Consider the following 12,314-nt stretch of genomic DNA (forward strand, 5'->3'; position numbering starts at 1 on the left):
TCAGTTTGTTTGATATTTCTCTTTATTGGTATATTTTTGAGTAAAATGTAAATTGTTCTTTTATTCTATAAACTACTGACAACATGTCTCTGAAGTTCCAAGCAATACATTTTGTATTTATTTTCTGAAAATGAGAAATGGTCAAAATAAAAAAATTCAGTGCTTGCAGACCTCAAATAATGCTAAGAAAACAAGTTCATAATCATTTAGAAACAAGTGTTTTAACTCAGGAAGAGTTAGAAATCAATATTTTGTGGAATAGCCATAATTTTTAATCACAGCTTTCATGTGTCTTGGCATGCTTTCCACCAGTCTTTCACACTGCTTTTGGGTGACCTTATGCCACTCCTGGTGTGCAAAAATGTAAGCAGCTCTGCTTTGTTTTATGGCTTGTGACTATCCATCTTCCAGAGGTTTTCAATGGGGTTCAGGTCTGCAGATTGGGCTGGCCATGACAGGAATTTGATGTGGTGGTCCTTCATCCACACATTGATTGACCTAGCTGTGTGGCATGCGCATTGTCCTGCTGGAAAAAACAGTCCTCAGAGTTGGGGAACATTGTCTGAGCAGAAGGAATCAACTGTTTTTCCAGGACAACCTTGTATGCGGCTTGATTCATACATCCTTCACAAAGATTAACCTGCACAATTCCAGCCTTGCTGAAGCATCCCCAGATCATAACCAATCTTCCAACAAATTTCACAGTGTATGCAAGACACTGTGGCTTGTTCGCCTCTCCGAGTCTCCGTCTAACCATTAGATGACCAGTTGTTGGCCAAAGCTGAAAATTAGACTCACCAGAGAAGATTACCTTACTCCAGTCCTCTATGGTCCAATCCTTATGGTCTTTGGCAAACTTCAGCCTGGCTCTCCTTTGCTTCTCATTGATTAAATACTTTTTTCTAGCTTTACATGACTTGAGCCCTGCCTCTAGGAGCCTGTTCCGAACTGTTCTTGCCGTGTACTTCACCCTAGCTGCCATTTGCAATTCCGTTTGTAGGTCACTTGATGTCATCCTGCGGTTGCTAAGTGACATTCGAATAAGATAACGGTCTCCCTGGTCAGTGGAGAGTCGTTTACGCCCTCTGCCGGTCTGAAGCTTTGCTGTCCCCAATGTCTGCTGCTTGACCTTGAAATTTTAATTATGGAAGCAACATGACGCTCACGGTGTCCCTCTGCTAGTAAAGCCAGAATTGAGCCCTTATTTTCCTCACTCAAGACTTTTCTTTTCGACTCCTTTGGCATGGTTAAAAGTTATTTTTTCATTCCTAATACTTTTGGGATATTACTAGCAATGGTTTTGCCATCCAGCTTGTCCTATTGCAAGTGGATTGTGAACACCACAGCAGAGTTTTTTACACTTTCCTTCGTTAAATAAGATTTGGTTCAGGTGAATACCTATTCAGAAGCACATTAAGTAGAATGAGAAGTACTCTGGTTGGAATTCAACTGACACTGGAATGGAATGGCTGTCAGACATGTAGAGAAGCTGATTTTTATAAAACTGTGCAGTGGTCTCTTAATTTTTGCCAGAGTTGTATGTTGTTAAAGTAAATATTTCTTAAACACTGGTAACAACAAAGTTTTAAATTGTTTTTAGTCGTTATAAGTACGTATTAATGTGACATATTCTATAGATATTCCTTGGGGGAGCGGCCCGAGTGAAGTGTTACATGTTGGACCATCTTGGTAGCACTTTTAATCCTTATCTATCTTCACTAGCTCTTGTTATTCATAGACTTAGTTTTTAAATATCTTGGACCTATTTGAATATCACATTATATCGTCTCAGTATTATTTATTTGGTGGTATATGGTACTTTCATATTTCTTATAGGGACCACATTTTTCTTTTAACCTATTTTTCTTGCTTTTTGACACATTAAATGTAACATTATTATTATTGAAAGAAGCACTCCCATTAAAGGTTTTATTGGGCAAATCTGTCTAAAAGTCTATGTTTTGTAATGTAAGGAAATTCATAAACTCATTGATTGCAGTCTTCCAGTTTCGAGCTCCGAACTGATCCTCTACCAAGTCACGTGACTTTGATATTAAGGATTGTCAGTTCACACTAAGCCAGAAGTCATTTTTACAATGTAAACCTTAGGAGCCACGTTCTGAAGTTTCATAGACTTACACAGTACAAGCGATTTCCCGCTCACACATAGACAGCAGTGTGAGCTGGCAAATTGGAATAGCCATTTTGGGACCTGGAAGAGCACCACAGCAACGCTGGCAAATCTGGCAGAAGATGGCAATCGGAGAGTATATGGAGTCAGTTACACTACATACAATTTTATACAGGTTTACCTAATGAAAAAATGAATGGGAGTACTTAATGCTTAAATGACTTCTTCCCTGTGTGAGATTGTTCATGCCTATGAAAGTCCTTTTTGTACACAAAACATTTTCCACACTCCGAACATGAACAACGCTTCATCCGCACGTGACTTCTCTGATGCCTAGCAAGATCTGACTTCTGTTGAAAACATTTCCCACATTCAGAGCATGTAAATGGTTTCTCCCCTGTGTGTGTTCTCTGATGTTTAATGAGATCTGAATTCTGATGAAAACATCTCCCACATTCTGAACAAGAAAACGGCCTCATCCCTGTGTGAATTCTTTCATGTCTAACAAGATGTGATTTTGAAGTAAAACATGATCCACATTCTGGACAAAAAAAAGGTTTCTCCCCTGTGTGACTTCTCTCATGTATAACAAGTTTTGAATTAGCTGAAAAACATTTCCCACATTCAGAACATGAATATGGCTTTGCCACTGTGTGATTTATCTCATGTCTGACTAGATGTATTTTCTCTGTAAAAAACTTCCCACATTCAAAACATGAATATGGCTTCTCCTCTATGTGAGTTTGTTGATGCTCAAAAAGATTTGATTTCCCTGTAAAACATTTGTTGCATTCTAAACATGAAAAATTATTGATCTCTGTATGAATTATCTGATGTCTAACAAGATTTGATTGATCTGTAAAACATTTGTCACAATTTACACAAGAAAACTGTTCCTCCCTTGTGTGAGATCTTTGATGTTCAATGTCCCTTCTGTGATTTTTATTTTGCTTAACAGTCAGTGGCAAATCGGAAGATAGGACTTGTGGAAAAGCATCAGCTGATAGATCATCGCTGAGAATAAAGGATTGCATATCTGGGATAATTGCCCTCTCTTCATATGTATCTGGTGTGACACCGTGATCTTCGGCTTTAAAATCTGACAAGATTACATGTCCATTTGTGCTTCTGATACAGTCACCTGTCAAGAATAAATGAGGGTTGTTTTTTTTTTCACTTTTGGATAACCTTAATTTATAGAAATTTTTAAACACATTGTAAGACATGAAACATAGAGGCAATCAAGCCAGAAAAAACGACCAAATAGTCCAAAAGTATAAAAGTAAGAAAATTCTTTAAACAAAATATGTAACAGGTAAAAAGAGAGGTGCACCACAAATGTGCAGATACTGTAAAACCCTGCAACTGTGGCGGGAGTGCAGAGAACTAGGGAACCACCATTCACAACAATAATATTACAGACAAGGTACATTTACCCCTCCCCATTATACAAATTTAATCAGGTCCCCTAAGGAGATCATCCGAAACATGCGTCGGGGTGAGTGCACGGACCCCGGGAACCCTTATATCTGCACCGCTGTTAAGGTCATGTTTATCCCAAATGGCTATTGATCTGTCCCTTAGTAGGTGCAATTACATTCATGACCGTATTGCCTTTAGGTTATTTAATTGATTACATTGCCTCCATGAGTTACATTTTTTCTTTTGGGCAGTTATAGTCACACCATCTACTGATTTCTCCCCGATTAAATTTGTATAATGGGGAGGGGTAAATGTACCTTGTCTGTAATATTACTGATGTGATTGGTGGTTCGCTGGTTCTCTGCACTCCTGTCACAGTTGCGGTGTTTTACAGTATCTGCACATTTGTGGTGCACCTCTCTTGTTACCTGTTACATATTTTGTTTAAATAAAGAATTTTCTTACTTTTGGACTATTTGGTCGTTTTTTCTGGCTTGATTGCCTCTATGTTTCGTGTCATTGTTCTAGCGACCGGTCCGGTATATTTTGTCCAATACCTCTCTGATCAGCAGTGAAGAATTATTATTAACACCAAAAACAGGCAAAGATGCTTACCTGTCAAAACAGGCCTCAATACAAATGCACAAGCATTTTATCTTAGTGCATTGGTGTACCACACGGCCAAACCCTTATTGAAGGCTGGCTGTTTCATTAGGTATTGCACCTGTGCATTTGCTATTTTGTTTGGGTCCGCTGCACCCTGCTTGTGCATTTGTATTGAGGCCTGTTTAGACAGGTAAGCATCTTTGCCTGTTTTTGGTGTTTTTTCTTGAATATGTCCTTTTTTGGTGTTTTTCAAGAATTATTATTATTTTTATATAGTATATCTTCTTGAATTATTTGTCATGCTGATTGCTTTAGCGAGTTTTCTCATACATTGTAAGACATGTATCAAAACTCAAAAAAAGGCAAGATTGCTATACACTTTGTACAGTGGGTACAGAAAGTATTCAGACCCCTTTAAATGTTTCACTCTTTCATTGTAGCCATTTGATAAATTCAAAAAAGTTCATTTTTGTTCTCCTTAATGTACACTCTGCATCCCATCTTGACTGAAAAAACAGAAATGTAGAAATTTTTACAAATTTATTAAAAAAGAAAAACTGAAATATCACATGGTCATAAGTATTCAGACCCTTTGCTTAGTATTGAGTAGAAGCACCCTTTTGAGCTGTACAGCCATGAGCCTTCTTTGGTATGAGGCAACATGTTTTTTACACCTGGATTTGAAGATCCTCTGCCATTCTTCCTTGCAGATCCTCTCCAGTTCTGTCAGGTTGGATGGTGAACGTTGGTGGACAGCCATTTTCAGGTCTCTCCAGAGATGCTCAATTGGATTTAGGTCAGGGCTCTGGCTGGGCCAGTCAAGAATGGTCACAGAGTTGTTCTGAAGCCACTTCTTTGCTATTTTAGCTGTGTGCTTAGGGTCATTGTCTTATTGGAAGGCGAACTTTTGGCCAAGTCTGAGGTCCAGAGCACTCTGGAAGAGGTTTTCATCCACGATGTCTCTGCACTTGGGCCGCATTCATGTTTCCTTCAATGGCAACCAGTCGTCCTGTCCCTGCAGCTGAAAAACACCCCCATAGCATGATGCTGCAACCACCATGTTTCACTGTTGGGATTGTATTGAGCAGGTGATGAGTAGTGCCTGGTTTTCTCCACACATACCGCTTAGAATTATCACCAAAAAGGTCTATCTTTGTCTCATCAGACCAGAGAATCTTATTTCTCATAGTCTAGGAGTTTGTCATGTGTTTTTTTTTAAGCAAACTCTATGTGGGCTTTCATATGTCTTGCACTGAGGAGAGGCTTCTGTCGGGCCACTCTGCCACAAAGGCCAGACTGATGGAGGGCTGCAGTGATAGTTGACTTTGTGGAACTTTCTACCATCTCCCTACTGCATCACTGGAGATCAGCCATAGTGATCTTGGGGTTCTTCTTTACCTCTCTCACCAAGGCTCTTCTCCCACGATTGCGCAGTTTAGCTGGACGGTCAGGTCCAGGAAGACTTCTGGTGGTCCCAAACTTCTTCCATTTAAGGATTATGTAGGCCACTGTGCTCTTAGAAATCTTGAGTACTGCAGAAATTCTTTTGTAACCATGGCCAGATCTGTGCCTTGCCACAATTCTGTCTCTGAGCTCCTTGGCCAGTTCCTTTGACCTCATGATTCTAATTTGGTCTGACATGCATTGTGAGCTGTGAGGTCTTATATAGACAGGTGTGTGCCTTTCCAAATCAAGTCCTATCAGTTTAATTAAACACAGCTGGACCTCAATGAAGGAGTAGAACCATCTCAAGGAAGATCAAAAGGAAATGGACAGCATGTGACTTAAATATGAGTGTCTAGAGCAAAGGGTCTGAATACTTATGACCATGTGATATTTTAGTTTTTGTTTTTTTTATAAATTTGCACAAATTTCTACATTTCTGGGGGGGGGGGTTCAGTCAAGATGGGGTGTAGAGTGTACATTAATGAGAAAAAAATTAACTTTTTTGAATTTACCAAATGGCTGCAATGAAACAATGAGTGAAAAATTTAAAGGGGGTCTTAATATTTTCCATACCCACTGTATATGATCAGCCTGTCTTCTACCATTCACTCTCTATGAGGGTGAGGGGTATATGGGGTATCTAGAGGGGTATATGGGGTATCTAGATAGAGGTAGCACCTCTGGTGGAGTGCTTGCCATATCCTTTTTGGACAGCTCTTCCATCTTTGGTCCTCATCTGATGCTCAACTCTCACTTGTACCTCCAAGTAGCTGTTAGCATGCGGCAGGTACACCCCGGAACACCGCCTCGGCAGGCGGGCCAAACCAGGTGAGGATAGCTGTTGGGTTTCTTTGAGACCTACAGTGATTTTCAAGGGTTTGCCTACCCTTGCATGTGAAGACCGGATATGGCAGACTGTGCGGAATAAACCAAGATTCAACGGACAGACAAGCGATTTCCAGCACAGCGTTGTGGAGTGCTGAGAGGGCGCAGCGTGGCACATATAGGACACTGCTGGCCATCCACTGCACCCTGACCTATCTCCAGTTGTCTCGCCTAGTTCTTGCCACTGGGGCTCGATAGGTACGGGCGAGAGAGTGAGGTTGATGACGGCACAACTCCTTCTCACTTTAATCCAAGTCAAGTGCAAGTCATGACTTCAACCACTGCATATCAAAAGTCCTGTGGCGATGGGAGAGTGGCAAAGCAGCAGGTGTGGAGTCACTGGAAGCTGTAGTCATGAACCTGCGCGCAGGCGGCCCAGGCCATATGGTCGCTCTCCACTGGACCAAAGCAGCAGTGGAGTTCGGCAGCCTCCTGGGAGTCTGAGCAGTCCTGTTCAGGATCACTCTGCTCACCTCAATCGAGGATGGGGCTAGAAAAGGTGCCTCAAACATAGTCTGTTTATTTTACCTGGCCAGCCTACCGCAGCTGGCGGGTTTCCCATACAGCGGTCGACACACAATAAAGAAAATGATGGTACTCAACATTGGCACATGGAATGTGAGAACTCTGCTGGATAATACCAAGGCAGACAGACCAGAGAGAAGAACGGCATTGGTTGCTCGGGAGCTAGCTCGTTACAAGGTTGATATAGCAGCTCTCAGCGAAACACGCCTGGCAGACAAGGGTCAATTGACAGAGCATAGTGGTGGATATACATTTTTCTGGAGTGGTCGAGGCAGCACTGAAAAACGAGAAGCAGGCGTGGGATTTCCTATCAAAACTCATCTTGCTCGTAAACTTACCAGGCTTCCGGAGGGCATCAACGACCGTCTGATGACATTTCAGCTCCCACTTACAAACAAGAAACACGCGACTCTGATCAGTGCCTATGCTCCCATAATGACTAATCCGGATGACATTAAAGGATAAGTTCTACGATGAACTTGACACACTTATTTCAGCAATCCCACAGGCAGACAAGCTCATTATACTTGGAGACTTTAATGCCAGAGTGGGAACAGACCATCAAAACTGGGAAGGGGTCATTGGGAGACACGGCACTGGCAAGTGGAACAGTAATGGCCTGCTGCTCCTCAAGATGTGTGCCACACATGATCTTGTCATCACCAACACTTTATTCCGCTTACCCACACGCAAGAAGACATCATGGATGCACCCACGCTCGAGGCATTGGCATCTCATTGATTACATCATTGCCAGGAAAAGGGATGAGATGGACTTTAGAGTGACGAGGGCCATGTGCGGTGCAGACTGCTGGACTGACCATCGCCTCATTGTGTCTAAGTGCAGGCTCCGCATCCTGCCTGCGAGGAGACTCCAAGGGCAGAAAACGACAAAGAGGCTGAATATCTATAAGCTGCAAAATAAAAGAATTGCAAGGGAATTTGCCAATGACCTTGATGGCAGACTGTTAAATATACTACAGGCAGAGGAGATTGGTGTTCAGGAACAGTGGACAATTCTGAGAGATGCTGTTTATAATACTGCTCTGGAGCATCTCGGTTCAGCAGCCAGAAATAATCAAGACTGGTTAGATGAAAACGACGAGGAAATAAAGACACTCCTAGAAGAGAAACATCAGTGGCATAAGGTGTATCAAAATGACCCCACGTCGTTTGCTAAGAAAGGTGCCTTTACCAACATAAAAAGAAAGGTACAAATCAAGCTACGAGAGATGCAGGATATCTGGTTTAGCAAGAAGGCCAACGAAATTCAGGGCTATGCAGATACCCATGACCAGAAACGCTTCTACGATGCGCTCAAAGCTGTATATGGACCCCAGTCTTCAAGCTCTTCATCTCTGCTTAACGCAGATGGAACTAAACTGCTGACAGAAAAGAAACAAATTCTGGAACGGTGGGCTGAGCACTAATATTCTTACTCGCCCTGCCAATATCAATGATGAGGCTATTGCCCCAGGTAGAAATCAACAAGGAGCTTGATGTTCTTCCAAGTGGAGATTCTTCCAAGTGGAGATGAAGTCAGGAAAGCAGTAAAACAACTTTCTTGTGGAAAAGCACCCGGAAATGATGCTATACCTGCTGAGGTATATAAAGCTGGCGGCCCTGTTCTGATGCAAACGGTGACCAAACTATTCCAATATATGTGGACAAAGGAACAGGTTCCACAACAGATGAAAGATGCCAGCATAATTTACATATACAAGAGGAAAGGTAATCACCAATCTTGTGACAACCATCGAGGCATCTCCCTTCTGTCCACTGCAGGCAAGATATTTGCTCGTCTCTTGCTCAACCGCCTTTTAAATAAAAGAAAACTATATGTGATATTTGCGCTAAGTTCACCTATATGAAGCCATAAATAGTTAAAATACTAGGAAATGTCATAAACAAGGTTCCCCATACAGGACTGTGATTAACAAGATGTGTTTACCTTAATATCAAAGAAAAGGAAATCTGTGTCCAGTGCTGACATGTGGAAAGGTCCTTCACTCATGTGCTGAAAGGTTGGTATCTGAAGCCTTCTCTGAATTTCTGTTCCGGAAATATCCAATATGTTGCAGAGCAAATAGTAGTATAGGAGACGCTGTCCCGGCCGGTGACTAGCGTGCTCCCCCAGAGCTTGGTAACTGCCGTGCACAGGCAGTGGCGGCCGCTAGTATAGAGCTGAAGCCGACAAGGTGCAGGACCTTGTGTGACGTCACAGTCACGTGATGTGTACACGTGACCAGCTGCAAAGCTGCGGAGCTACGAATAGCACACAGGACCAAATAATCCTACGCGTTTCAGAGTACACGTGACCAGCTGCAAAGCTGCGGAGCTACGAATAGCACACAGGACCAAATAATCCTACGCGTTTCAGAGTCACTCTGAAACGCGTAGGATTATTTGGTCCTGTGTGCTATTCGTAGCTCCGCAGCTGGTCACGTGTACACATCACGTGACTGTGACGTCACACAAGGTCCTGCACCTTGTCGGCTTCAGCTCTATACTAGCGGCCGCCACTGCCTGTGCACGGCAGTTACCAAGCTCTGGGGGAGCACGCTAGTCACCGGCCGGGACAGCGTCTCCTATACTACTATTTGCTCTGCAACAAATTGGATATTTCCGGAACAGAAATTCAGAGAAGGCTTCAGATACCAACCTTTCAGCACATGAGTGAAGGACCTTTCCACATGTCAGCACTGGACACAGATTTCCTTTTCTTTGATATTAAGGTAAACACATCTTGTTAATCACAGTCCTGTATGGGGAACTTTGTTTATGACATTTCCTAGTATTTTAACTATTTATGGCTTCATATAGGTGAACTTAGCGCAAATATCACATATAGTTTTCTTTGATTAACCACTTCTGGGACGATTGGGAGTGATTTCGTCCATATATTTGCTGCTTATTCACCTGAAGCAACTAAGCAGCGCCTTATGGTTCATTTTTAGACGCCTTTTAAATAACCTTGAGCAAGGACTATTACCTGAAAGCCAGTGTGGTTTCCGTGCTAAACGTGGAACAGTAGATATGGTCTTTTCAGCACGTCAACTTCAGGAAAAGTGCCAGGTGCAACACCGTGACCTTTATGTAACTTTTGTTGATTTGACCAAGGCTTTCGACACAGTCAGTAGAGACGGCCTGTGGAAGATCATGGCAAAATTAGGCTGCCCGAGCAAGTTCATCTCAGTCATCCGGCAGTTCCATGATGGCATGATGGTGAAGGTTCTGAATGATGGAGACGTATCTGAGGCTTTCCCAGTAACAAATGGCATAAAACAAGGCTGTGTGCTTGCTCCAACCCTGTTCAGTATGCTGTTCTCTGCAATGTTAAGTGATGCCTTTAACAACTGTGAAGATGGAATCCAGGTTAGGTACAGGACTGATGGCAAGCTATTCAACCCAAAACGCCTGAAGGCGGTTACGAAAGTGCATGAGACTGTTATCCGTGAATTATTATTTGCTGATGACTGTGCACTTAACGCTAGCACGGAACAGCAGATGCAGCATGAAATGGACTGTTTTTCGCAAGCTTGCGACAGTTTTGGTCTCGAGATCAACATTAGAAAAACCGAAGTCATGTATCAACCGGTTCCAGGAAAACTGTACAAGGAGCCACGTATCACGGTGAAGGAGCAAAAACCTCAAAGCAGTCGATAACTTCACCTACTTAGGCAGCACACTTTCCCGTGAAGTAACCATAGACGCTGAGGTTAATAACAGAATCGCCAAAGCCAGTGCTGCCTTCGGGTGACTGTGTAAGAACGTCTGGGAATGAAGGGGACTCAGCCTTACCACCAATCTGAAGGTCTACTGCGTGGTGGTCCTCACCACACTTCTCTATGCTAGCGAGACCTGGACAGTGTACAGCCGGCATGCTAAACAGCTTAATCATTTCCACATGAGTTGCCTCCGCAGACTCCTCCACATCAGGTGGCAAGACAATATCCCAGACACGGCAATTCTGGAACAATATGAGCTCTGCAGCGTTTACACTCTCCTGCTGAAAGTCCAAGCCAGGTGGGCTGGACATGTGGTCAGAATGCCTGACAGCCAACTACCGAAACAACTGCTGTACGGAGAACTGCGCCAAGGAAAGCGAGCAGTTGGGGGGCAGAAGAAGCGCTATAAATACTGCCTTAAGGTGTCTCTCAAAAACCTGGAAGTCAACACCAATGAATGGGAAGAGCTTGCCCTGGATCGTCCAGGTTGGCGGGGCAGGATCACCTCAGGAGCACGTGCAGCTGAAGATAGGAAAATCTTTGACGCAAAAAGAAAGTGCGCTGTCCGAAAGGCACAAGTAGAATCTGGTGTACTGACCACATCTGCTTCCTTATGTCAAGTATGTGGGCGAACCTTCAGGGCCCGGATTGGACTCATCAGCCACCTCTGGACCCATAACTACTAATTCTCTTCTAACTCTGAAGGAATGGTCATATTCAAAAACGAAGGACAAACATCACATGAGTGCTGGAAAAAGGTGTGACCCGTACTAGGCTTTCTCTGGCAGTCTCATAGAGAATGAATAGAGCGGTGGTCTGGCCACCACTCCATTAGGGCAGCGCATTTCAGAGTCCCATTCACTGTATCATTGGGTGTCCCAGCAGTCAGACCACCGCTGATCAGCAATTTATCAGCTTTTTGTGGATATTCCAATCAGCTATTCATAGGAGAGGTGATAACTTCTGTAGGGTTGCACTCTCTCCAATAGCTGCTTGCATCACGAAGATACAAGGTTGTTTTTTGTTATCACACACAGGGTAAAGTGTTTATTTCCACTGGTTGTGCAGCACCAAAACAAAGCCATGAACATAAAATCCGTAGCCTTGTATTGTCCAGTATAAATCCTGACTATTCAGACACGGCTGATCCAACCACAGCTTGGTCACACAAAGCAGCTATTGTCCATAGCAACCAGTGATACTTGCAGTTTGGTGCACCCGGCTTGTGCAGTCTCTTCTCCGAGAGATTCTGGCTTGTCTCTCTCTCTAGCTCCCAACAAACCACTCTTCTCAACTTCCCCCAGCTGACCGACAACAGTGAACACATAGCCTGGTTCTAGTCATAGTTTTCCAGGTGCACCTAATCAGGACATGTAGTGCTAGGATGTAAACCCTAGCCTACCTGGCTTTCCTACACTTGCTTATCAGTGGAGATCCAACCGCTGGGATCCACACCAATCCCAAGAATGAATCTCTAAAATGTCCCGTCTAAGTGTAGTGGTGGCCAAACACGCACACCATCGCTCTCTTTATTCTCTATGGGACTGCTGGAGATAGTAAAGTAAAAAGCTC

General features: G+C 43.3%; 1 protein-coding gene across 1 annotated transcript in view; it reads right to left on the minus strand.

Moving 5' to 3' along the window:
• Positions 1-22: 22 nt before the first annotated feature.
• The window catches only part of LOC138663979 (oocyte zinc finger protein XlCOF8.4-like), a 32,856-nt gene continuing 20,564 nt past the window's right edge, over positions 23-12,314 (minus strand). Inside the window, exon 6 of the mRNA XM_069750377.1 lies at positions 23-3,272. Within this exon, the coding sequence (XP_069606478.1) occupies positions 2,338-3,272 (935 nt within the window). The 3' untranslated portion in view covers positions 23-2,337. The remainder of the gene's footprint in view (positions 3,273-12,314) is intronic.

Source organism: Ranitomeya imitator, chromosome 2 (genome assembly GCF_032444005.1).
Source record: "Ranitomeya imitator isolate aRanImi1 chromosome 2, aRanImi1.pri, whole genome shotgun sequence".
Classification (NCBI taxonomy): domain Eukaryota; kingdom Metazoa; phylum Chordata; class Amphibia; order Anura; family Dendrobatidae; genus Ranitomeya; species Ranitomeya imitator.